Here is a 25,077-nt window from a genome sequence, read left to right as displayed (position 1 = left end):
CTCTGCTATTAGCTTTGGCCCCAGTGCAGAAAACTTTCTAAAGAGTTTCAGAGGATTTCTCTACTTTTAAAAACTTCCTGGGTACCCAACCCAGGGATTTTTCTAAAACAAGAGGAGTGAGGAACGTCAGGCTCAAGGGCCAGGCCTCTCAATCCAGTTCTTGGGATTCTGCCCAGGCCACATCGCTTCCTGGCTGTTCCCTGTGCCTTCCTTAAGAGCTTTTGCCCAACTGGAATATGTGCTTGAACAGCAATAATGACTCCTGCTTGACTGGATGAAGAGATGTGTGTGACGATACAGAAACCAATGGCATTTGCATGGCTAGAAAGAGGTCTACCGTACAAAGTAAAAGTCACAGCTATTGCTTCACCCACTCTTGCCTCTGACACCACCCACCACTGGCCCCTGGCATGTTGCCAACAAAGGAATGTGGTCCTCGAGTTGAAAAAGTTTCTCCACCCTTGCTCTAAAGAGGATCCAAAATTATTTTATGGACTTTCCCCCCACAAGATATTGTGACAGCCACAAGCACAGAAGATTTGATAAGGGGATCAGACAAATACATGGAGGAGTTGTTGCTGTTTAGTCGTTTAGTCGTGTCCGACTCTTCGTGACCCCATGGACCAGAGCACGCCAGGCACTTCTGTCTTCCACTGCCTCCCGCAGTTTGGTCAAACTCATGCTGGTAGCTTCGAAGACACTATCCAACCATCTCATCCTCTGTCGTCCCCTTCTCCTTGTGCCCTCCATCTTTCCCAACTTCAGGGTCTTTTCCAGGGAGTCTTCTCTTCTCACAAGGTGGCCAAAGTATTGGAGCCTCAGCTTCACGATCTGTCCTTCCAGTGAGCACTCAGGGCCGATTTCCTTCAGAATGGATAGGTTTGATCTTCTTGCACTCCATGGGACTCTCAAGAGTCTCCTCCAGCACCATAATTCAAAAGCATCAATTCTTTGGCGATCAGCCTTCTTTATGGTCCAGCTCTCACTTCCATACATCACTACTGGGAAAACCATAGCTTTTACTATACGGACCTTTGTTGGCAAGGTGATGTCTCTACTTTTTAAGATGCTGTCTAGGTTTGTCATTGCTTTCCTCCCAAGAAGCAGGCATCTCTTAATTTCGTGGCTGCTGTCACCATCTGCAGTGATCATGGAGCCCAAGAAAGTGAAATCTCTCACTGCCTCCATTTCTTCCCCTTCTATTTGCCAGGAGGTGATGGGCCCAGTGGCCATGATCTTCCTTTTTTTTGATCTTGAGCTTCAGACCATATTTTGCGCTCTCCTCTTCCACCTTCAATAAAAGGTTCTTTAATTCCTCCTCACTTTCTGCCATCAAGTTGTGTCATCTGCATATCTGAGGTTGTTGATATTTCTTCCAGCAATCTTAATTCCGGCTAGGGATTCATCCAGCCCAGCCTTTTGCATGATGAATTCTGCATATAAGTTAAATAAGCAGGGAGACAATATACAGCCTTGTCGTACTCCTTTCCCAATTTTGAGCCAATCAGTTGTTCCATATCCAGTTCTAACTGTAGTTTCTTGTCCCACATAGAGATTTCTCAGGAGACAGATGAGGTGATCAGGCACTCCCGTTTCTTTAAGAACTTGCCATAGTTTGCTGTGGTCAACACAGTCAAAGGCTTTTGCATAGTCAATGAAGCAGAAGTAGATGTCTTTCTGGAACTCTCTAGCTTTCTCCATAATCCAGCGCATGTTTGCAGTTTGGTCTCTGGTTCCTCTGCCTCTTCTAAATCCAGCTTGCACTTCTGGGAGTTCTCTGTCCACATACTGCTTGAGCCTTCCTTGTAGAATTTTAAGCATAACCTTGCTAGCGTGTGAAATGAGTGCAATTGTGCGGTAGTTGGAGCATTCTTTAGCACTGCCCTTCTTTGGGATTGGGATGTAGACTGATCTTCTCCAATCCTCTGGCCACTGCTGAGTTTTCCAAACTTGCTGGCATATTGAGTGTAGCACCTTAACAGCATCATCTTTTAAAATTTTAAATAGTTCAGCTGGAATACCATCACTTCCACTGGCCTTGTTATCTGCAGTGCTTTCTAAGGCCCATTTGACTTAACTCTCCAGGATGTCTGGCTCAAGGTCAGCAACCACACTACCTGGGGTGTACGAGACATCCATATCTTTCTGGTATAATTTATAATTCCTCTGTGTATTCTTGCCACCTCTTCTTGATGTCTTCTGCTGATGGAGGAGTAGACGCCTATTAATAGTTGTGAGCTGGTGTAGCATGATGGTTAAGAGACTGAGTTGTGAATCAGAAAGTCCCAGTTTGTCCCAGTTTGAAGCTTGCCTCTGCAATTAATTCGCTAGTGGCCTTAGGCAAGTAAGTCTCTCAGCCTCAGTCTACCCATTTGCAATATAGTGGCATGAATACTCTCTTACCTTACAGAATTATTGTAAGGCAGGGTGGGGGACATGTGGCCTTCCACGGATGTCACTGGAGTCCAACTCCCAGCAGCTCTAGCCTTCATTGCCAATTCATAGCATTAACCACAACACCAGACTAGGCATCAAACAGCTTATCCCACATAGCAGACTGCAGTAATAGAAACACATAGTTGCTGTGTTCTCCAGGAAACAGAAGATCTAAGCAGAGAAACATTTACATTTTCCTTGAAGTAGCAGTAAAGGTTTGCCCACTAAACTCAAAAGCTACAATCAGCACAAGGAAACAAAATCTCAAGTTACAAAATGATAGGCACAGAGTCAAACAGCTGCCAAGCCTCAGCTCTTAAGTGCTGGTGGTGGATCATGAAAAAAAGGAACATTACTCCCTTTGAGAATTTTCTCAAGGTCTCTTTTGGAATCATCAGACTTGGTTCACAAGTTGCCATAGATCTCAAATGGTATGTGGGATGATTCCAGGTCCCACTGTGATGTATTTGTTTAGGCACACATACAGAGAGAGAGAGAGAGAGAGAGAGAGAAAGAAAGAGCACAAATTGGAGGCAGATAACTGTTTAGTACTTCTTTTGCACTGTCAAGGGTTTATTTTCTCCTTTTGTAAAAGGTAAACTGAGCCTAAATAAGAGTGGGAGAACAGGCTTGCTGAAATCCTCAGGGGAAGCAATCTAAGTTATATCTGCTGGAGGAAAGCTGTGAGCAACCAACCATGGTCAGCCCACAACAGGCCAGGAAATGCTTCAGCAGCAGAAGCAGAAGCAGAAGCAGCAGCCAGAACCACAACTTGAGCCTGACCACATGTCAACCAGGGACACAGAATACCGACTGAAGAGCTTAAATTTAGACAGGTAAACAGGCAAGAAGGAAGAGTGTTGGCACCTATTCGGGCTTAGCCAGAATCAAGTAGCAAAGACTTCAAGAGCAGTGGCAGCTGGTGGCCCCTGGGACTGACAGGGAGGCCTACAGTAGGTGGCGCCAGAACCAATGACAGGTTCTGAAAGGCAGAGCCAACTGCTTGTTCCCACCCTCAACCCTGCTGAGTTCCACAAGGCAACACTGAGGCTGCAAAGGAAGAAGCCAACAGGCAGTGCTATCTTCTGTGCCAGTTCTAAGTCAGAAGGCAGGGAAGGTTATGAATGTGGGACTTCCTGTATGCAAGGCATATGCTCTACCACACAGGTTCTCAATCCCAAAGTGTGGTCCATGGTCCACCAGTTTCATGCAGGTGGTTCACAGAAGCAATTCTGAGGAGTGGCGGAGCTATGTGCATGTGAAAAATGTGTGTGAAGAATGGGGGGCACAGGGGCTTCTTCTTCAGTCTTGGAACCTGGCCAGGACTGACCAGAAGTGATGTGGGGAGAAGGCTCTGTCTTTCTCACAGGAATACAGCTGTGGCTGGCAGCAAGATGTGGAAGGTCAAAAGAGGGGGAAAGAGGCTGACAAGGCAGTTGAAAAGAGTGGGGAGCCAATACATGGAAATGAAGGAAGCAGCGAGAAGGGGAAGAAGCTAAGAAGCTGAGAAAGTGAACGCAAGATGGAGTGATTGAAAAGTGGGAGCTGTTAGTTAATGTTAATAATAATAATAATAATAATAATAATAATAATAATAATAATAATAGTCAATGTCTAAAAATGGATTTGTGGTTGAAGAAGGGAGACTGAAGAAAACCACAAATTAATAAATGTTCAAGAAAATAGTAACAAAGATGAAGCAAGAGTAAAGGAAGAACATATCAAGGGGAAATGCACCTCTAGAAGGATTTTTAAATTGTATTAAATTTAAATCCTTTTGTTTCTTATTGCATTTTATTGTGTTAGAGTTTGAATTCCATATAATTAAAAAACAGTACAACTGCTAAGCAACTGCTAGGCAGAAAACTCATTAAGTGGTATAGCAAGACCTTTACCAATTTGCAAGTGGTCTGGGGGGGACAGTGAGTGTGGAAACCTCTGCTCTCTCACTGAGCTATGATCCTTCTCCAACACATTGAGGAGACACAGGTCTGTGGCAGCCAATCCCCTTCAGTGTCTAGTTAAGCCTAATTCACTACTATTGGACATAACAACAACAACAACAAAATATATAAATAATTTATTATTTGTACCCCGCCCATCTGATTGGGTTGCCCCAGCCACTCTGGGCAGCTTCCCGCATATGGCATATGGCTTTCATATCAGTTGCTGTTTTTTTTTCTTGTCCCCCCCCCCCCCATCTTAACTGGAATAATGGCATTATTTAGCATAGAAGAAAACAGTAAGTGGCATTATAAAACAACTAAAAAGTCCCCCCCCTATTGCCAATGGTAAGTCAGCTGTGGAAGTCCAAGCAAACAATGAGTGTTGGCATCACAGAGACTCTCTGAAAGATTATATGCACTTAAGGCTGATGCCTTATCGTAGTTCACAGATCCTTCCCCTTTCCTAACCCTGCTTTCAGAGGCCTTTATAACTGGAGATGATTAAGACAATGTGGCAGGTCATGCTTAGTAAAGTGTGTTATTGCACTGCAACCAATATCATGTTGATATTTATGAAACCCCAATCATACATCATCTTCTTCTTCTTCTTCTTCTTCTTCTTCTTCTTATTATTATTATTATTTCATTTATTTATATTCCACTAAAACCAAAATAGGCTTCTAAGCATTTAACAAATATAAAAACCAATTACATACATACATTAAAATGTAACCATTCACAATGAAAATACACAACATAACAATTCCATTCAAACAGCACAGTACAGTAATTAAAACAGGAGATTCAGGTCAAGAGATGAAGGGAATACCTATGTAAAACAGATACATCTTCAATAGGTCACAGAATGCCAGTATAGATGGGGGGGGGGTTCTCTCATATTTCAGCATGCAATGCATTCCATAATATTGGGGCCATCACTGAAAAAACCCATTTCTGTGTCACAAGTCAATGAGTCATGGCAAGATTAAGATCAACCGATCAAACCTGAAAAATGTCCTTGCCAGACAATGGAGGGGAAGTCACTGCCTCCGGTAACCTGGTTGAGAGTTGTTTATGGCTTTATATGTAAATAGCAAGACCTTAAAACCAGTCATTAATAAGCAGCTAGTGGGACCTGTTAGCATGGGTGTTCAGAAAGGGTGTTCAATATTTGATGAATGCATTATTGGATTGAAAAATATAACATTGTTCCAGTTTTAAAAGTTGGGTGCAGTTTAGTCAATTAAATAAATCTCAACCATTTGAAGTATATACTTAATATTAATGGGAATTACAAAAGTTTAACATTGGTGGGATAACGGCCATTGTTCCTTGTATAGTCGGGAAATACAATGTCCTGGCAACAAAAGCAATGCATTAAGGGGAAACACACAGATAGTGCACACAGCATGTGAAAAGCAAAGTGCAGATTTGATTTTTTTAAAAAAATCAGTGTTTTTCACCAGAAACATTATCATGACCTGGCCTAATATAAGACAGTACAACCGTCTGATTTTGAAAACCCCACACCTTGCAAAATCAGGAACTGGAATTACTGTGCATAGTAGGTGGCTTAGACCATCTCAAACCAATGCAGGTGGAGGGGGTGTCAAAAGTGCAGAGAATACCAAAAGAAAGAAGAGGAGGAAGAGTACACAAAACCTTTAAAACTACATCACTGTTAAGGGTTAATATCACAAAATGGAAACACAGAGCAAGTCTGAAGGCAGCCAAAGGAGATGTGCTGTATAGTATTACATCTACTACCAGATGAACTAAGAAGGCAGGCACTCCTTCCTAATAGAGAGGAATCTCTTTCTGATACCCTTGGGCACAGAAGCATAAGAGATGAAGCCTGGGAACGCAGGAAATCTGGGGCTGGAGTAAGGCCAGGCTGCCTGTCCAATTCTGCCTCCTACTCTGAATTGGCACTTGGATCTCACAAAGTTTCCCTCTTCATATACTATTCCAATTTCTTCGACAGAAGAAATGAAAACCTGCTTTCATTAATTGTTGGCACATTTACTTCCATGTTCCACATACTTTCCCCCCTTTTAAAATCACATTAATTTTCTCGGTACCAAATTCTTAAATTTCTCTACGTACAGCTTTGCTTTCTCTCTCCTTTTGCCGCTTAGCCCCTTGGTTATTGAAAAAGAAACCCACCTTAGTTTGACATGAACTACATAAGCTGATATATATGCACAGAGCATATGTATGCCCTGATGAGATATACATATGATATTCAAAAAGGATGGCAACTGGCAGCCTGGGAGTGTGATCTGTCCCACAAAGCAACTTAGTCTAGTTCTTGGAAGTGTTTATCAGAATGATTGGCCCTATCTCTGCTGGAATGATAGACAAGTTGCTACACATATTTTCCTGGCTGAATGGAGAATTAAAATGCAACTAAGTGTATTCCCAAACCCAACAAAGGAGCCAGAAATGTGTGTGTAGCCCAGTAAACAATGCTGGGATTCTGCAAATCACCTGTTGAGGAGAGGGTGCAGGGGGCTGGATTCAACTCCTACTTTCCCACCCAAAAGTTGGTTGGCAAGAATTCAGCTTTTCTTTACTTTCCAGTCAGGTTATAGGTACACAAGCTCAGCCATTCCACATATAGGTTACTGGATTAGGACCCTTGACAGTATATTTAAAGTGTTGAAAAGAAGCAAGGTTACCTTCCTTTTTCCTTCATAGTTTGACATTTGAGGAGCTGTCACTTAAGCTGCAATCCTATGCATACTTACCTGAGAGAAGTAAGCCTCACTAAGATTTTCCTGCCGAATATGCATTACGCAATTTGTGCTAATCACCTATTCAACCCTATTTCAACCCCCCCCCCCCCGAAAATAAGGCTGCTCATTGCATGGGAATCCGAACAAATGTAAAAGTTAAACAGAAAAGGTATATATGAACATACACACAATTCAATAAGTTGGAGTTGGACAATGCAGAGGTGCACTTTGAATGCTAAAATGGCACACCTGAAATAGAAAGTGAAAAGGGAAGGGAAAATCCCAGGGGCAGAGAAATGCAAGATGCACACATTGCCACATTTTTATGCCAGGAGTTATCTTAAGTATTATACAACCTTAATCAAACAGAAGAATATGTGGACAGGTCACAGGCTACTTGGTCTCATTTTATCCTATCTTAAGGTACAAGTTGCCCTGGGTCAGATTTGGCATGTGTGAGTATTTATTGGAATCGGGAAAAAATACAAAAGAGCTGGGATTTCATTCATAAACAAGAATAAAATCTACAGACAGAACCTGTAAAAATCATGCCTGTAATCTGGATTATGTTAAACAAATGGTTGAGTACTGCACAACTATTGTGCCAAACATCTGTACTTGTAGAAAATGTTCATTTTATGATGATATTGAAAGCACTACTGTATGATTCCACAGAACACATCATCAGCACACCAGACCATGTCACTGCCACACACCCACTGCTTAGAGGTAAAAGTATATTTACAAGTATTTAACCTGCAGTATGGATATTTTAAAAGCCCAAATTTGGAATAGTCAATTCATTCCAGTAGTTTGCACTGTGTTTTGGGTTGCAACCAGTGGATTTCCAGAATGCATCCCACAACCAAAACAGCTCCATACCTTTTTTACGTAACTGGCTTTGCAACACTCCAACACACAGAGGGCAGGATAGGAGTCTGGAAGGGTGCTGGAGAACACAACTAGACAAAGGTACCCTCAGGCAGAACAGGATCTCAGACGTTTTCCATTGAAGTTTCCCCCTTGCTGTAGAAGTCACCACCTGACTTTGTCTTCTACCATTCACAGTGCACCTCGCTGAAACTAGAAGACTCCACCTCCCATCTTCTATAATTGCTGGTCATCTAGACTTTACACAACCACCAAGGAAACACCCTCAACAGATGTACAAAGTTCCCCTCACCACACACACTGGCCTGCCATCAACTATAGGAGAACAAAACAGACTGCAGGCCAGGAGCATTGAAGATGCAAAAGACTAGATACAAATGCAAGATAAACAATAGTGTGGCAATTTAAAGGGGTTTAGGCCAAGCTGTCTGTGAAATGGTAAAGCAGAGTGTTTTCTGGACTTGCACCATTATAGGCTGCAGTTCTAGCCTCATAGGATTAAACCCTCCTCCATATAAAAAATCCACACAGCAAGAAAAAGGTCTGGTGGAAGGGTTCTACCTCAACTGGTCTCCTATGTGCAGAGCTATTTTTGTATAGAGGAGCATTCAGAGACTCACAGTCCAAACTGGAACAGCATAAACACAGGTTTGTCACCTCGCTGAGTACTAGGTTCAACTGGTTTATTGTTGTGTGAGCTTTTTGTAAGCAAGAGTATACACAGATCAGGAGCATAAGTGGGAGAGATATGAAGACCCTAATATCGTGTACCACCCCAATAAGTTCAATAACAAATCAAGGCTACTTGTTATTCCTATTTAGGAAAGTTGGTTCCACCTGCAGCACATAGATGCGTCAAGAATAGTTACATTCCCACATGGTTTATAATTAGGTCAATTAGTCAAGAATACAAATACACCTGTCTAGGTAGATTATAGATATAAAATACACACACGTGTGTACATGTATGTATGCATATGCTATATCTATCTATCTATCATCTATGAGACTAGGTTTTAATATGTCTGCATTATGTATCTGTGTGAAATAAGAAGCTGTGTAAGTGCAGCAAGTGCGGCAAAAAAGGAAAAGAAGTATGTTGTGAGTATGAGAACTTGCATTGTTAAGTCACATGTCCCATAGTCTGACCTTCTATAAGCCACCTAGAGAATGTAAATTTAATAAACAATAATAATATCACTTGAACATAATAATGGTAAATACAGGACAATAATAGAGATATATATTGAACCCCAGTCTGATTTACAGTCAACATCCACTTAGCCTTGTGTGGTTGAGTTACTGTGGTACACTTTACATGTGGCCAGCACTACAAACAGATGCATTTCCCTTTTGCAACACAATGGATTAGGACCAAACTACGCACGATGCAGAATAACTGTGACTGGACCTCCCAGCATATTTCTTAAAGTTCAAAAACAGCTGTGACTACAATGGAAAGGCTAGATTGTGGTAGTGGAACTGGGGAAAAGAGCATGCTTAACCTTTCCCCTTGCGCCATTTTCCTGATCAAAAGATCCCCATCCTGAATCAATTCCCTCACTTCTGGCTGCTCCTTTTAAGCTCTAAAAAGAGGCAGGACTCCAGATCTTGTTAAAACTTGATGAGCTAAAGTTGGCTTCAAGAACAGTGTCATTGGCCCTGGCTTCATGTGGCCACTACCTGTTAACAAATTGAACTGTCTTCAACAGAGGCAACTGAGACATTGAATTGTAGAGTTGAAAGAGACCTTGAGGGTCATCTAGCCCCACCCCCTGCAATCCAGGAATCTCAACTAAAGCATCCATGACAGATGGCCCAACATCTGCTTAAAAACCTCCTTGGAAGGTGAGTCCACTACCTTCCAAGGGAGTCTGTTCCACTGTCGAACAGCTCTTACCGTCAAAGCTCCTCCTGATGTTAGGTCACAATCTACTTTCTTGTAATTTGAAACCATTGGTTTGGGTCCTAGCCTCTGAACAAGCTTGCTCCATCTTCCAGCCCTTCTGATATTAGAAGATAGCCATATCTCCTCTTCTCCAGGCTAAACATCCCCAGGTTCCTCAACAGTTCCTCATAAGGCTTGGTTCCCAGTCCCTGTATCACCTTGGTCAGCCTCACCCTCCTCTGCATACATTCCAGCTTGTTAATATTCTTAAACTGTGGTGCTCATACCTGGACACAATATTCCTGGTGGAGTCTGACCAAGGCAGAATAGAACCCCCCAGCTGGCAGGAGTTCTCCAAGGCCTCACACAGAGAACTCTCTCAGTTATGTCACCCAAGAGCCTTTTAACCCAGACATGCCAGGGGGTCACTGTCTCCTCTGGCTCAGTTTGACTTCCAGTGTGTGAACACCATACATTTAAAGAAAACAGTAAATTGCTTGGCAAGATCTGAGCAAAGGCTCATCTAGTCCACACAGATGCCTCTCATACACCCACAAACAGGGCACAAAGACAAGCATAATCTCTCATCAAATGCATCCAGCAGCTGGTTCAGCAGCTGCTTTGGACCATGACTCTCATCTGCCTCTTTGCAGTCCAAAACATCTAGAAGACACCAAGTTGCCAAAGGCTTTAAGAGCTGAACTCCGCCTCTGAGATTTCATTACAAACAAATTGAGAGCCTCACTTTCCAAGGTTATCTTGCCAATGACAGGCCATAAAGTACAGGTGATGAGAGAAGAGTAATTTAAAGAGAGACTTAAAAGCACCTTCCTTCCACAGCGTCTTGAGGGGATCAGTGCCACAAGCATCCCTTACAGGTTCTGAAGAAAACAGCAGCTGCCCTCCCGAGGTTGTGAGCAGCTCCTATCTACCCATGAGGCACTCAGTCTCCACCTCGTTAAAAGTACTGTAAAGTGCTCAGCGACCACCCAAAGTGCCCTGCATTGGGATGCGGCTGTGCAGGGCAAACTGTTCACCCTGGAGTCTGGGGCTCCACCAGACAGGCTGAAGGGATGCCCCAGCAGCAGCAGAATAGTCCAAGAGCTCACTCAGCTATTCTCTACCTGACAGGATGGCAAAGCACCCAAGACCAGTAAATATACCAGGGCAAAAGACAGCTGGAGGCTGTAAAACAAGGTACAAGAAAGTTGGTTTTCCTTTGGTGGATGAATAGTCCAAAGGCTGTGAGTGAAGAGAAAGGATATTTTCCTCACTCTCAACATTGCAATCCGATTTGTTTTCTTGCTTGGAAGCTTCCCCAGTCCTCCCCATCCACCAGCAATCCCTGAAACAGGTCAACAAAAGCAGGATTTGGAGACTGCTCCTGTGTAACTTTCCTACAGACTTGAGACTGCAATCCTCTTCACCCCAGGAGTAGACAGGGTTAAGATAGCACTGTAAACCCCCCTGAGTTCGGTGGAGCTACTCTCAAGGGAAAGTGCTGCCTTAAAAGAATAGATGTTGCTGGAGCTCAAACCTGCCAGACTGTCAGGCAGATGCATCCTCCCTCTTGCAAAAACTTCCCCCTAGTTTAGTAGGTGGGGATTCTGTCACCCTCCATAAGGATGTTGGACTCCAGCTGCCAATAATCATTCCTGATCATTGGCTACGCTGGCTGGGGCCGATGGGCGTTGGAGCCCAACAACATCTGGAGGGGCACAGGTTACCCACCCTTGTTCGAGCAAGTCCCACCAGTGTGGCGAGCGGATCTCGGCAACAGAAGCGCGCTGTGCCCGCTCGCCAAGACGCTCTTTCCCCGCTACTCAAAAAAGGGTGAACTCTCCTCCTCCGCTTGAAGCAGGGCTAAATTCCGGCCCGGGCCGAGACACCAACCAGGACGAGCTTTTTAAGGCGTCTCCGCAGGAGTGAAGTCCCGCCGAGTCCAATGGGACCCCCGGCCAGCGCGCCAAAAGCCACAACCAGCGCGAAACCGGCTCCTTGTCCGGCCGCGGCGGCGAGGCGCTTCACCCCGGTCGGGGCCCAGGGGAGCCGGGACACGTGTTTGCGTCTCCGTAGGGGCAAGAACGCGTGAAGGCGGGTTCTGAGGGAGAGGGAGCTTTGTTTCGGCGAAAAATAGCAAGGCGCGCACACTTCTCTCCCCACAACTCCCAGTTAGGGAGGCCAGGCTCCGGGGCTCTTCGGACGGGGCTCCTTCCTTCTCTCTCCCCCCCCCCCCCAGCGCCCCGGCGGTGACAAGAGCGCCTGTCCGGGCCCTCCGGCGCTGGCCCTGCGAGGGGCGCCCCCTACCTGCATCTCCGCGCTTTCCAACCCCGCGACGTCGACGGCTGCGGCAAGTTTGCCTCTCGGTGTGTGTGTGCGAGTGTGTGTTCTCCTCGCCCCGCTCGAGTTAGTCCCGGCGCAGCGCAGGCAGCAGGTGAGTCGCCCTTTGGTAGCGCGGAAGGCGCCGGGCCAGGCAAGGTCAGCTCGGAAGCCACCGGGGACGCGCCCCCGCGCTCCTCTCCAACGGGCTGGATGCGCCCCTCTCCGCTCGCGCGCTTCTGGCTGGCTGGCCGGCTGCAGCAGCAACAGGGGCAATAGGCATCCACCGTCGCCGACGCTCCCTCCCTCCCTCCTGCCCGCGGCGGGCGGCTGGCTGGCTGGCGCTCTCGCTTTCTTTCGGGCTGCTGCTGCAGAAGGGATTTTGCACCAGACAACTTTTAGGCCGGTAGGAGTTTTGACTACCGCGGCGACAGCAGCAGCAGCAAGACGGCGCCGACTGTAGTGCAAAGGGTCGGAGCAAGGCGAGCCGAACCGATCCCGGGGGCTCAGGCAGCAACCTCCGCCCCGCCTCCCCCCACGCCCCGCGCCCGCCTCTCCCTCCCTCCCAAGCACCCCCCCTCCTACCCGCCCCGCGCGGCAGCAGCGCCGACGATGGCCACCACCCCGGGGCAACCCCCCTCAACCCCCCCCTCGCGACACACACCGTGTATATAGCCCTCGCTGTCATCCTGTCTCTTCCAAAGGCAGCCCGAGAGTCACCCCTCCTCGCCACTTTAGATTGCCACCCTTCTTGCTGGCGTGGCGACACTGCTGTCCCGTGAGGAACTTCATAGACCTTCCTTTTCATTAAAGCCCTGACCCCTTCGCTCTCCCCAGTCTTCCCTACTAATCTCCTCTTTCATCCTCTCCTTCCGTGGAACAACCCCTCTTCCTGCTGCCTCATTCCTGACTCTCCAAGATTCCCCCTAGCTTGGAGCTTGCTCCTGTTCTCACATATACTTGACATTCTTTCCTCCCCAACCGATTAAACTAGCACACTCTCAACACCACTGAGTTCCTCACTACCACCTGACCCCACCACTTGTCCCTTCCACTAACATACCATCCAATCCATCACCAGGACACATCTCACCACCACCACCACCGCCCCCCATATGAGTCCCTTGATGCAGACACATGCTAAAAGTTGACACTCAGTGCCTTTCACCCCTTGTTCCTCCCTGTTGTAGACTCAGCTGCTTCAGAGGAGCAAAAGGCAGATGAACTGCTCTTTCACTGCCCATGCATGCACACACACTGCTGTAGAGCTTTGCAGTGCCTTCAACTCCTTTGGAAAAGCAGGCGTCTGCAGTCCAACATTATTCACGTCACAGGAGCAGATATGCAGGCTCTTAAAAACTGACTTGGGAGGCTTCAACAGTTTCAGGAACCGGGAATCCATGATCTGGGATGGGATGAGATGGGAATGGAAGAATGGGGCTCTAGCAGATGGTGACAATGCTTTTGTGGCACCATAAAGGAGCGCAGAAAGAAGGAACGCCATGGTACAGCTGCATCAACACAACTGGATGTCTTCATCTGCCCCAGCTGCAACAAACTATGTCTTTCTCATATCTGTTTCTACAGCCACAGCAGGTGCTGTAACTCTCCAATGGTTTGACTTTACCCCTGAAGGCGCACTCTTTCATTGTCTCCAGAGACAAACAGATGCTAATCAAAGATGTACGAATTTATTGTGGCATAAGCTTTTGTGGATATTACCTATAAGTTGACATAGAGATGTGTGGGCGGTGGATAGGATTGTATGCAATGGTGTCAAATGGCAATGAAATGTCTGTAGCAATTCAATCAAAGCTTAAACATACACAGAATAAATACGTTAGCTACTCATTACAGCAGTAATTGAGGATAAACACAAGCACTCCAGTATCCCTAGTGTTTAACGCAGTCAAGCAGTGTCCCTAGCAAAGGAATTGCCCATTTTGAAGCTGGGATTCTAATACAAATATTTTAGGTGGAAGAATATCTTTGCCTACCTGCCTACAAATGAGGAACTACAATGATAATGGAGCAGGAATTTCAGTGCCTAACTGTCAACCTAATATTAAGAACATAAACATAAGAAGAGCCTGTGGGATCAGGCCAATGGCCCATTCAGTCCCGTGTCCTGTTCTCACAGTGGCCAACCACTGGGAAACCCATTGCCTATGGGAAACCCGCAAGCAGAATCTGAGTACAAGAGTACTCTCCCCTTGTGTGGTCTCCATTAAGCAAAGTTAAATGACTAAGTTGTGCTATGCCAGCTAACTCTTGCAGCCTCAATCAGAAATAAGTACCCTGAGTTTAATAAGCCGTACCTCACTTATGGATAAGATTGTCAGTGGCATCAGTTTGAATGCTGTGCATTTCTGTTCAGATCTCACTTGCCACTGATTTTTTGTCTGGTATCAATGACTATCTTTAAGCAAGCTTGTAAAATATAAGCAGAGCACATCTATTACCATGTGTGGGCTCCACTGTAGTAGAAGCAGATGTTTCCTTGCACTCCTGCCCATGTGTTCCCCACTGTATTGTGAGTGTGAATTTTGACACTAGCATTCTTTTCTATGGACATTCATGTGTTTTGCAGCTTGAATTCCTGGCAGTGACTCCTGTGGCACTGTATCAGTTTTCATCCAAGTACTTCAACTTACCTAGATGGTGGATAGGAATTGTATTTGTTTTCTCGTCGCTCCAACAAGCATTATTGATCTCACATGATGCTGGTGCCACAAACACTCATCAAAAGTGTCCCAAGAGGATTTTGCCCACAATACCCTAGGACTTAACATTCCCCTTTGCTGGGGAAAGAAACATGACACTGCCTGAAGCAGGGATTGCCAAATTTAAAGAAGAAGCACCAGCCAAATTGCATGGAACCGCAGTTGCACCAATACTTGCAAATTGCTCCAGCCAAATTGCACTGGTTCCAGTTCTGTAGTTCAGATATGTTGCCTGAAGATGGAACTGGAATTCCAATACACATACACAAACAAATACACATATCTTTGATTAGGGGACACTGATCAGTCTATCCTCTTGTGCTGACTGGGAAGTATCTGTTCCCTTCCCCATGTGTGTGACAAGAAGAATGCTGTCCTAAGAACACCTGCAGGAAAGTGTACTATTGAATTAGCAGCACTTGCTTTCTGGTAAATTATCAGAGACATAATGTGGCTATATCTAGAAATCCACCAGTATAAGGCATACAGTGCTGGACTCTAGACAAATAACTTCAATCTATGCCTCAAGGACGTACACATAAGAGCCAACATGAATACCAAAAGAGTAGCACATGGAAGCAATGAGGCAATACACTGGGCAGTTGACGAGCTGATCCGTTCATTTTATTGTCTCTCTGACAATAGTAATCTGCTTTTCAAAACCTAGCTTGGGCATCTGCATTCTGGCACATGTACTGTGAAACATTTCCATAAAGCAAGAAGAGTTTGGAGAGGGAATTCCCCTGATATATATATATATATATATATATATATATATATATATATATATATGCAGGTTTTGGTGTCTTCGGGTGTCTTCCCGTGTAAGAGTCGGGGTGTCTGTGCGACGTTTCGACGTTTCGACGAGGTCTCTGAGACCTCGTCGAAACGTCGCACAGACACCCCGACTCTTACACGGGAAGACACCCGAAGACACCAAAACCTGCATTCCTGTACCCGTGAAAATCTACGAAAGCATATATATATATATATATATATATATATATATATATATATATATAGGTTTTGGTGTCTTCGGGTGTCTTCCCGTGTAAGAGTCGGGGTGTCTGGGCGACGTTTCGACGAGGTCTCACTCGTCATCTTCAGGCTGGTGCTTTCGGCTTCTTGTTACTGGAACAGAGCTCTGTTCCAGTAACAAGAAGCCGAAAGCACCAGCCTGAAGATGACGAGTGAGACCTCGTCGAAACGTCGCCCAGACACCCCGACTCTTACACGGGAAGACACCCGAAGACACCAAAACCTACATTCCTGTACCCGTGAAAATCTACGAAAGCATATATATATATATATATATATATACACACACACACACACACACACACACACACACACACACACAGAGTGAAATTATAGTAAAATGCATGAAAGAGAAGAAAACCAAGCACTGGGCAGGATGCCGAACTCTAGTGGTGCCAGGATTTACACAGTGAAAACAACAATCTATGCTCAAGTGCAGTGATTAACAAATACAGCTAGCCAACCCTGCCCTTGCCTCCACATCTGTTCCTCTGTGTAGATAGTTCCTGAGGAAGTCACACATAAAAAGCACCCTGATCCATGGGTTCCATAATTTGATACCAGCCTCTCAGGTCTTAAAGAGGCAACCAGGTGTCAAATTCAACAGAAAAATATATTTATTGTGCATATATCAAAACCTCAGCCATCATGATAATCAAATCATCCGTATAGACTACTGGTCTTCAGTTGGCGGGTTGGGTCACAGCCTGATCCAAGGTGGGTCACAACAGGAGCACTACCAGCATGCAAACATATGGGAAGAGGTTGTATTTATGTTTGTTCTCTATCTATACCTGAATTTCCAATTCATCTTTCTTTATTATTATGAAAAGTGTGTAAATGATTCACTCAGGTCCTACTTGAAGGTTCCCATGGGCATCTGGCTGACCACTGTAAGAACAAGAGGATGGGCTAGATGGCCTGATCCAGCAAGGCTATTCTTATATTATAGTTTCCAAGACTTAAAAAGAGAATTATAGATGTTTAAAGATGTGAAAACAGCCCCCATACCCCATATATCACCTTGAGAATTAGCATCCCAGTAAGGGATGAATAAAATCTTTTAATAAACTTGGATTTGTTTGTTCCTTCTTTCAGTCTTCCGACATGTTTTGTCAACAAGGATATTGTCCAGATCCAAGCCTATCCAACATAGACCTAACAGCAGAAAATGTCCAGAAAGTTGCAATTCAGATTCTAGCTGGAATTAACAGACATGTGTTATCAGTTTGCAGTCCTCTTCCAACATTTTAAAAGAAGTTTTTGGATTATGAATGTAGGCAGTAGTATCCCTGATCTTCTCCAGAATGTCTTTCCAAAATCCAAGAATAACTAACTTGTTCAAAACAAATATGCCATCCTTGTGGCTAGAGTTTGACAACAGTATATTTCTCTTTCTGCCCATTTTACTGTTCCCCTTTCTTTTCTCCAAAACTCTTCAAGAGTGATCTAGCTAAGTTGGACCAGTTCTGTACTGCCTAATACCAGCCTTCGTGCATAGCAGAAGGGTGGGGAATCTGTGGCCCTTAAAGAAGTTGTTGGGACTACAACTGTCTTCAGTCCCAGGCAACTTGGCTAATGATCAGGGATGATGGGAGTTGTAGTCCAACATCTGAAAAGCCACAGGTTCCCCACCCGTCATGCAGACCTCTGTCATGCATTCAAGTTCAGATTTTTGTTGTTCTTTAGCCATGTTATAAGCCAGAAACAGACCTCAAGACTTGATGCCAAGCATTTCCAGGGTAAAAACTGTTCTTGGTGATCTCAGCCTCCTGAGGCAGAAGGGTGTTCTAATTGTTGCTGGCAAGTTTACATACCATTGTTATTGTTACAATTGGCTGTGCAGATTTTAAACGCCTTCTTTATTTTATAATTTGTAATTAAGGAGAGATGTAATTAGTTTCAATTTTTAATGCAATTAGGGGGCACTGCAAATAAAATTACTTTCTGTTCTAATTGTGCTGGAACTGGAAGCTACATGCTTGCATGTGTTGCAATAACATTTATTGATATGGATTTCCATCAGGGCTGGCTCTACTGTTAGGCAGAATGAAGTGAACACCTCAGGCAGCAGATGATGGGGGAAGCAGCAGTGGCAGATCCAAGGCCAATTCCTCTTTGGAGGACAGAGCTGCGTGTGCCACATGGCCTGTCCAGGACCCTCTAAACTACCCTGCTGCCCTCAGGTGTGGCAAAGGTTGCAGCTGCCAATGATTTAAGTAAGATGCAGCTGCCAGTAGTTGGTTTCTGTACATAAAATGGGGATGCCATCCTGTCCTTCACCTCAGGTAGCAAAATGTCTTGGGCCAGTGCTGATTTCTATCCTCCAAGTTGTTCAGGATAACAAACATGGGGTTGTCCCATTTTATCCTCACAACAAACGTGCGAGGTAGATTGGGCTCAGATATAGTGGCTTGCCCAAGGCGCCCCTTTGAGCATTATGGCTGAACTGGAATTTAATCCCAGCCTTTCCAGCTGAAGTCCAATAATATCCACTATATCAAGAGTGGGAACCTTTGGCTTTCCAGACGTTGCTGGACTCCAAGCCAGTGGCCACTATTTAAGAGTGAAGGGAATGGCAGTCCAATTATCACTGGAGAGCCACAGGTTCTCCAGCCCTGGTTTAAGCACATATGATGTCATTTGTCTACTTCCTTCCCTCCCTGCCCTTAACTTCCTGTTCTTCTGTCACTTTCCCCATTGTCTATTTTAATTTGCAAGCTCCCTGAAGGCAGGAAGACCTGTCCATTTTTGCTTTCCCTGGTATAAGACACTACATATACGGAAGACAGTATATTATTTTCTATAACCAGGTTGCATTTAATGCTACTCATACTTACGAGTAGATACATTGAAATGAATGGACACGACTTTGGTTCATTCATTTCAATTGGCCTATTCTGAGTGAACATTAGTTGGATACAACCCATCATCATCAAGAGCACTGATCAAGGAGACTGGATATTAGATAGCTGATAGATATTTTCTCCCATCTGTCTCTCAACTCAAACACTGTCTGGGTTCCAAGCCTCACTTCTTGCTCAAGGTAGAACTGCTGATTGTGTGATATTTTTTGAGAAATGGGTCACCCTCAATACTAGTGATTCAATAAAAAATGAAGAGAATTGAAGGCTTTGTCTAGTTTCCTTCATAGCCTAACATGTTTTCCATCCTTGTCCCCTCTTCGGCAGGACCTCCTATCTTTTGTGATACAGCAAAAGGGAGGGGGGAATCAGTGGGGGGGAATAGTAACCCCGATTTTCCTTCATCCCCCCCCCCAACCCTTGGGTAAAGAAAGAAGGAGCCATTGTCCTCAGGACTTTATAACCAGAAACATAATAGCTATTATAGCAAATACCAGCTAATTAGAGGGAAACATTGCCTCAGCTTTGCACTGGCTGGAGCGAGTGTTTGGTGCCAGGTTTTCTCACCCCAAGGTAAATGTGTTTTATGAGATGGGATGTTGGTCTCCATGCATGTCTGCAGAAACTTAACACTTTGGCTCCCAGGCATCTGAGAGGGAACTTTGTTCACGGGCCTGTTGCAGCTTGGCTAAATATTGCCAAGTTCCATGTAGGGCAAAATATCATGTAGTTTTAAGAACTGTGTGCAGTTGCCAAGCTTTCTGGACCCACAGGCACATCTGGAATTTTGAGAAAGTGCTGTAGGCACTTCCTCCTCTGGTGCATCTGCCCCTACCTCCTCCAAGTCATTCCACCCCACAGATAACAGAACGAGACAAAGTTGTTCGCGCGCACACACTTTGCTTTTCAGCTGCAGTGAATTAAAATGGATCCTCTTGAATTTGCATTTTACATGAAGTCCCCCCACAAAAACACCATCAGATTACAGTTTACAGTCATCCAAGGTGCAGATCCTCTTCATAATTTATACATAAAACAAATCACATCTATACTGATTGTACTTTTCAGCATAAGAAGAGTCTGCTGGATGATGATGAAGATTTACATTTATATCCTCCAAGGAGCTCAAGGTGGCATACATACATCTCCTGCCCATTTTATCTTCACAACAACCTTGTGAGGTAGGTTAGGCTGAGAGGCAGTGACTAGCCCGTGGTCACCAAGTGAGATTCATGGCTGGGTGGGGTTTGAATCCTGGTTCCCAAGTCAGCACTCTCTCCAGCATCCTGTTCTCATGGTGGCCAGCCAGACGCCTTTGGGAGCACACAAGTAGGACCTATGCACAACAGCACTCTCCCCTCCTGTCGTTTCTGGCAACTGGTATTCAGAAGTATTACGGCCTCCATAGCCATCAGGGTTAGTAGCTATTGATAGTCTTCTCCTTCATGAATGTGTCTTATCCTCTTTTGAAACCATCCAAGTTGGTGGCTATCACTGCTTCTTCTGGTAGTGAATTCCATAGTTTTAACTGTGTGTTGGGCGGAGAAGTACTTTATTTTGTGTACCCTGAAACTGTCCTGAATTGTGGTGATGCCTTGTACAAAAATATGAGGATTCATGAGGACCGTACATTGGATCCATGATTTTAAGCTGTGATGAGTGTTGCAAAGCAGCAGGTCTGTGATTTTTATGGATCAGTCAATGGAGACAGATGTGACTTGTGATTTGACAGTGGTTGGAGACTATTTTCATTAGGGATGGGGACCTCAACAACCTATGTCTCACTCACCCCCAAAATGGCCGACACTGCTGAGTCACAGCTGTCAGGGTAACAGCAAAGGGGCTATCCATGAGATAAGACAGCTTGTTTGCATGATCACCAAATGTTTGAATTTGTTTGTGTGCTTCCACTAAGTATATATATTTTAAATCTTGTTTTTAAGTCTGTTACAACTGAAGGAACCTGCGTATGCTTAGCCCAAAGGGACAAAAAGATTAAGGAGGATAGAGTACAATACCTCAAGGGTCTACAAATACTTTCAAAAGATTGAGGAAAGAAGAGAATGGCCAAAGATTTGTCATGCTTTCTGAGGATTGGCCGAGAAACAATTTAGGTAGACGTGGCATGCTGAAGTTAAACATTAGGTAGAATGACCTAATACATGTATTGAGTATTGAATGTATTGAGATTAGCCATGCTGCAAGCTGGGGAACAGAAGATGAGCACTGCCAGAGCAAAATAAAAAAATTCCTTCCAGTAGCACCTTAAAGACCAACTAAGTTAGTTCTTGGTATGAGCTTTCGTGTGCATGCACACGAAAGCTCATACCAAGAACTAACTTAGTTGGTCTTTAAGGTGCTACTGGAAGGAATTTTTTTATTTTGACTATGGCAGACCAACACGGCTACCTATCTGTAACTGCCAGAGCAGTCTAATACAGGGATGCAACACAGGAATGCAGAGAGATTGGCCATACCTACTGGGGTGGATGGGACTTGCAGTTCAACAACAAAAGTTCCATATTCCAGTCCAGCATCCTGTTTCCCACAGTAGCCAACCAGCACTAGAGGCTCGTCCATGAGGACAAACGGGATGCTTTCTACCAACCTCAACCTGCCTTTTGCTATCCCTCACCCACTTGCTGAAAAGCAGGTCTTGCCAGATGCCCGATCTTGGCCATTCATAGACTTACCCTCTATCAATTTGCTTTTCTTTTCCACCACTTTTTTCACTGCCAAAGTACACTGAGCTCACATTATGAAGCAAGATCTCTTGCCAGGGTTTCCACAGCCAATTTAAACAGCCTAGTGTAGGATAGGGCACTGCACAGGCACATAATCAAGAGCTATGAAACTGCAATGGCATTGCAAGCGGTGATGTCCTATTAACACAGAACTCTGCAGCTGTGTTGGCAATAGCCTCCATCATCATCACACTGCTGTAGACTAAGAGTTGCACTGTGCCAAGTTAGGTGGAGGGACTGTGGGATATGGGATAATTTACACTGCAGTCAAAAGGCATTGCAAAAAAGCATGCACTCCAGTCAAAAGGCATTGCAGCCACCGTAAAGCATTCCATGTCAATGCAAGCTTTCACATCTTTTGTAATTTGGAATGGACTTACACAGCCTAAGATGACAGTTTAACAGCATCTGGGCAAGCTACTGATGTTGCTTCCCAACTGTCACTGTTTTTGCTATGGGGTTCTAATCGCACAGCTAAAATTTACTGGCATTGAAGGAGGTTCAGCACTTTTTTTTTTAATGAACTTTTGCCATACAGAAAGTGATGGGGAAATGCACTGGAAAGTATAAATGCGGGTATAGGATGGTATATAATAATAATAAAAATAATAAAAATAATAAAAAATAATAACAATAATAATATAACATCCCCACAAACAAATCAGAATGAATGCTTAATAAATAGGAGACATATATCACTTTCCCTCAAACTTTGCAAGCGGATCAGGATGAACATTCATCGAGAACAGGCCATCTGGAAGCAACCTGAGAGTATTTGCAGCATATGCACATGTCTAGGAGTGAGATGCTTGTCCAAATCTAACTTAACAAAACATTTTCTGTAGACACAGAGAGGGCCGCTGTTTAAAACTTTTGATTCAATGAGGAATAGTAGGCAGAGTAGACAGCTGATGCCCTTAGACTACCCAGTCAGCTATCAGTTCTTTGAATAGGATTCTTCCTGAAATGATAGCCCAAGCACATCAGGAACATAGAGCTAATCCCATATGGGCTGTAAAAGCGAAACCAGGAAACAACAAAAGTGGGGAAAGAGTGCAAACTTTGCCTTGTGACCTGGGCCTGGAATGTGGTTGACCAATAATTATAGCAAAGGATCCTCAGTCTCTACATGGACTAGATGATCCCCAAGGATCCCTCCCAACTCTACAGTTCTAAGGTGCATGTGGTAGTGGCACATGGCTTAAAGAGTACATAGCATCAGATTGTTTTCAGAGGACGATGTTAACTCCTGCTGAACACCTTGGATAGAGAGGTCAAGAAGGCTAAACAATTCTGGAGGCTGGCTGGTTGGGAGGGTGGGTTGGGGCCAGAAGGGATCTCGTTCTTGCAATATCAGTTTTCTTTAATCCTTGCACTGGAGGTGATTCTCAGGAAGTAAGGTGTGTGTAATCCTGCCAACCTAGCAGTTTGAAAGCACATCAAAGTGCAAGTAGATAAATAGGTGCCGCTCTGGCGGGAAGGTAAACGGCATTTCTGTGCGCTGCTCTGGTTCGCCAGAAGCGGCTTAGTCATGCTGGCCACATGACCCGGAAGCTCCCTCGGCCAATAAAGCGAGATGAGTGCCACAACCCCAGAGTTGGCCACGACTGGACCTAATGGTCAGGGGTCCCTTTACCTTTAATATTGCATCATGTCCCTGGTTTCTCTCCCTGGATTATGGTAAAGCACACATTTTGCGTGCACAAGGTTCCAGGCTCAATCCCAGCAGATCTAGTTAATCTCTGATTAATAGGCTGATAAAAAAGGTCTCTGCTAGAGACCTTGCAGAGTGGATGCCAGTAGCAATGGAACAGGGGTGGACAGAAGAGAGATTGAGATCTACCAGTCAATTTCTGCGTGCTTCTCAGCAGATTGGCAAGGTTTTCCAACTCCAACCCCTTTTTCCATTCAAATTGGGCTCCTGAAAGTAAGACAGTTGGGTTTTTTTGGGGGGGGGGGGACGGACGGACCTGGAGTAGATTCATGTATGACAGAACTTTGAACTTCATTATAGTACTGAAAACTCTATCTTCTAGTCATGTTGCACATAGAGCAGGTGTTTGGGAACTACAACTCCCATTCTCCCTAGCCACTGGCCATGCTTGCTGCAACTGATGGGAGCTCTAGTTCAGCAACATTTGGAGGGCCAAACACCTGATATACAGCTATCTTCTACTGCAGCGGAAGGGAAACTTTTTCGACCCAAGGCTACATCGCACTTGGTGCAGAACACTACAGCTGACCTACAATAGTGGGGAGAAAACAGGAGCCCCAGTTAGGGATGAGGGGGAAAAGTCAATTAAGTTTGCATTTAAAAGCAAACCTACCTGATTCGCTCTTTCCAGAACAATATGTGAACCAAAACACAGCTATCCTTTGGAATTCCCCCTTCACCAAATTTTGCAGTACGATACAGTTATTTAGCTAAGTAATTTGCACAAAAATTGATATATTTGTGAAAGTTACATATAAATAAATTACCTTAGGCAAAACTGTATACAGTAACTTATAGTTTAGGAGAAATTTACACTAAAATACTGTTGAATTTTCAATATGGCATATATATATATATATATATGCTTTCGTAGATTTTCACGGGTACAGGAATGCAGGTTTTGGTGTCTTCGGGTGTCTTCCCGTGTAAGAGTCGGGGTGTCTGTGCGACGTTTCGACGAGGTCTCACTCGTCATCTTCAGGCTGGTGCTTTCGGCTTCTAAAGCACCAGCCTGAAGATGACGAGTGAGACCTCGTCGAAACGTCGCACAGACACCCCGACTCTTACACGGGAAGACACCCGAAGACACCAAAACCTGCATTCCTGTACCCGTGAAAATCTACGAAAGCATATATATATATATATATATATATATGCAGGTTTTGGTGTCTTCGGGTGTCTTCCCGTGTAAGAGTCGGGGTGTCTGTGCGACGTTTCGACGAGGTCTCACTCGTCATCTTCAGGCTGGTGCTTTCGGCTTCTTGTTACTGGAACAGAGCAGAGTCTGGTGTTTGAGTTCCTATAAATACTGTTGAGGGGTGTGGTGTATAGCCTCCAACGTTCTGGGCAGAGAGGAAGTTCCTAGATTAGTGTGCCTTTTCTTCTTTTGTTCCTTAATTACTTGAGGGATATCTTGGGTGATTTCATGAGTGATATTCTGAATACCACTGGGTGGGTCATTAAGTGTAGATTAGTTGCTAAAGCTTTCGTGTCTTGACCTCTTGAGCTTGTGAAGAGTTTTTCTGAGAAGATGGCTGTGCTGCATTTAGTTGTGCTCTGGCTTGGCTTCGTGTATAGGGGCGAGCTGTGGTTTTGTGCCTTGTGCCAGCCAGATCTGTGTAGGGATTGCAGGGGGGTGCAGCATCCGGAGGTGCCACTATAGTTTGGCTACTGGATGGAGTCTGTAATATGTCTGTGGAGAGGGTCTGGGTTTGGGTCTGGTGTGGTTGATTGGTGACGGCGTTCTGTGTGCCTCTGGTTCTGGTGTCGGTTTTT

The 25,077-nt window shown here is 44.7% G+C and overlaps 1 protein-coding gene across 4 annotated transcripts in view; it reads right to left on the bottom strand.

The window, feature by feature from the left end:
• Positions 1 to 25,077, bottom strand: part of WNT5B (Wnt family member 5B) — a 133,143-nt gene that overhangs the window by 87,726 nt on the left and 20,340 nt on the right. Inside the window, exon 1 of one of the 4 annotated variants that reach the window (XM_082240594.1) lies at positions 12,883 to 13,347. The exons of 1 other annotated variant lie outside the window; for it this stretch is intronic. In XM_082240594.1, coding sequence (XP_082096720.1) covers positions 12,883 to 13,026 — 144 coding nt within the window. In that variant the 5' untranslated portion in view covers positions 13,027 to 13,347. Of the gene's footprint in view, positions 1 to 2,403; positions 2,522 to 12,206; positions 12,782 to 12,882; positions 13,348 to 25,077 lie in introns of those variants that run through there. 2 more of the 4 variants (XM_082240595.1, XM_082240600.1) reach the window with 2 other exon arrangements.

The sequence above is a fragment of the Podarcis vaucheri genome, assembly GCF_965113315.1.
Source record: "Podarcis vaucheri genome assembly, chromosome: 10".
Lineage (NCBI taxonomy): Eukaryota > Metazoa > Chordata > Lepidosauria > Squamata > Lacertidae > Podarcis > Podarcis vaucheri.
This window is presented reverse-complemented; position numbering and strand designations above follow the sequence as displayed.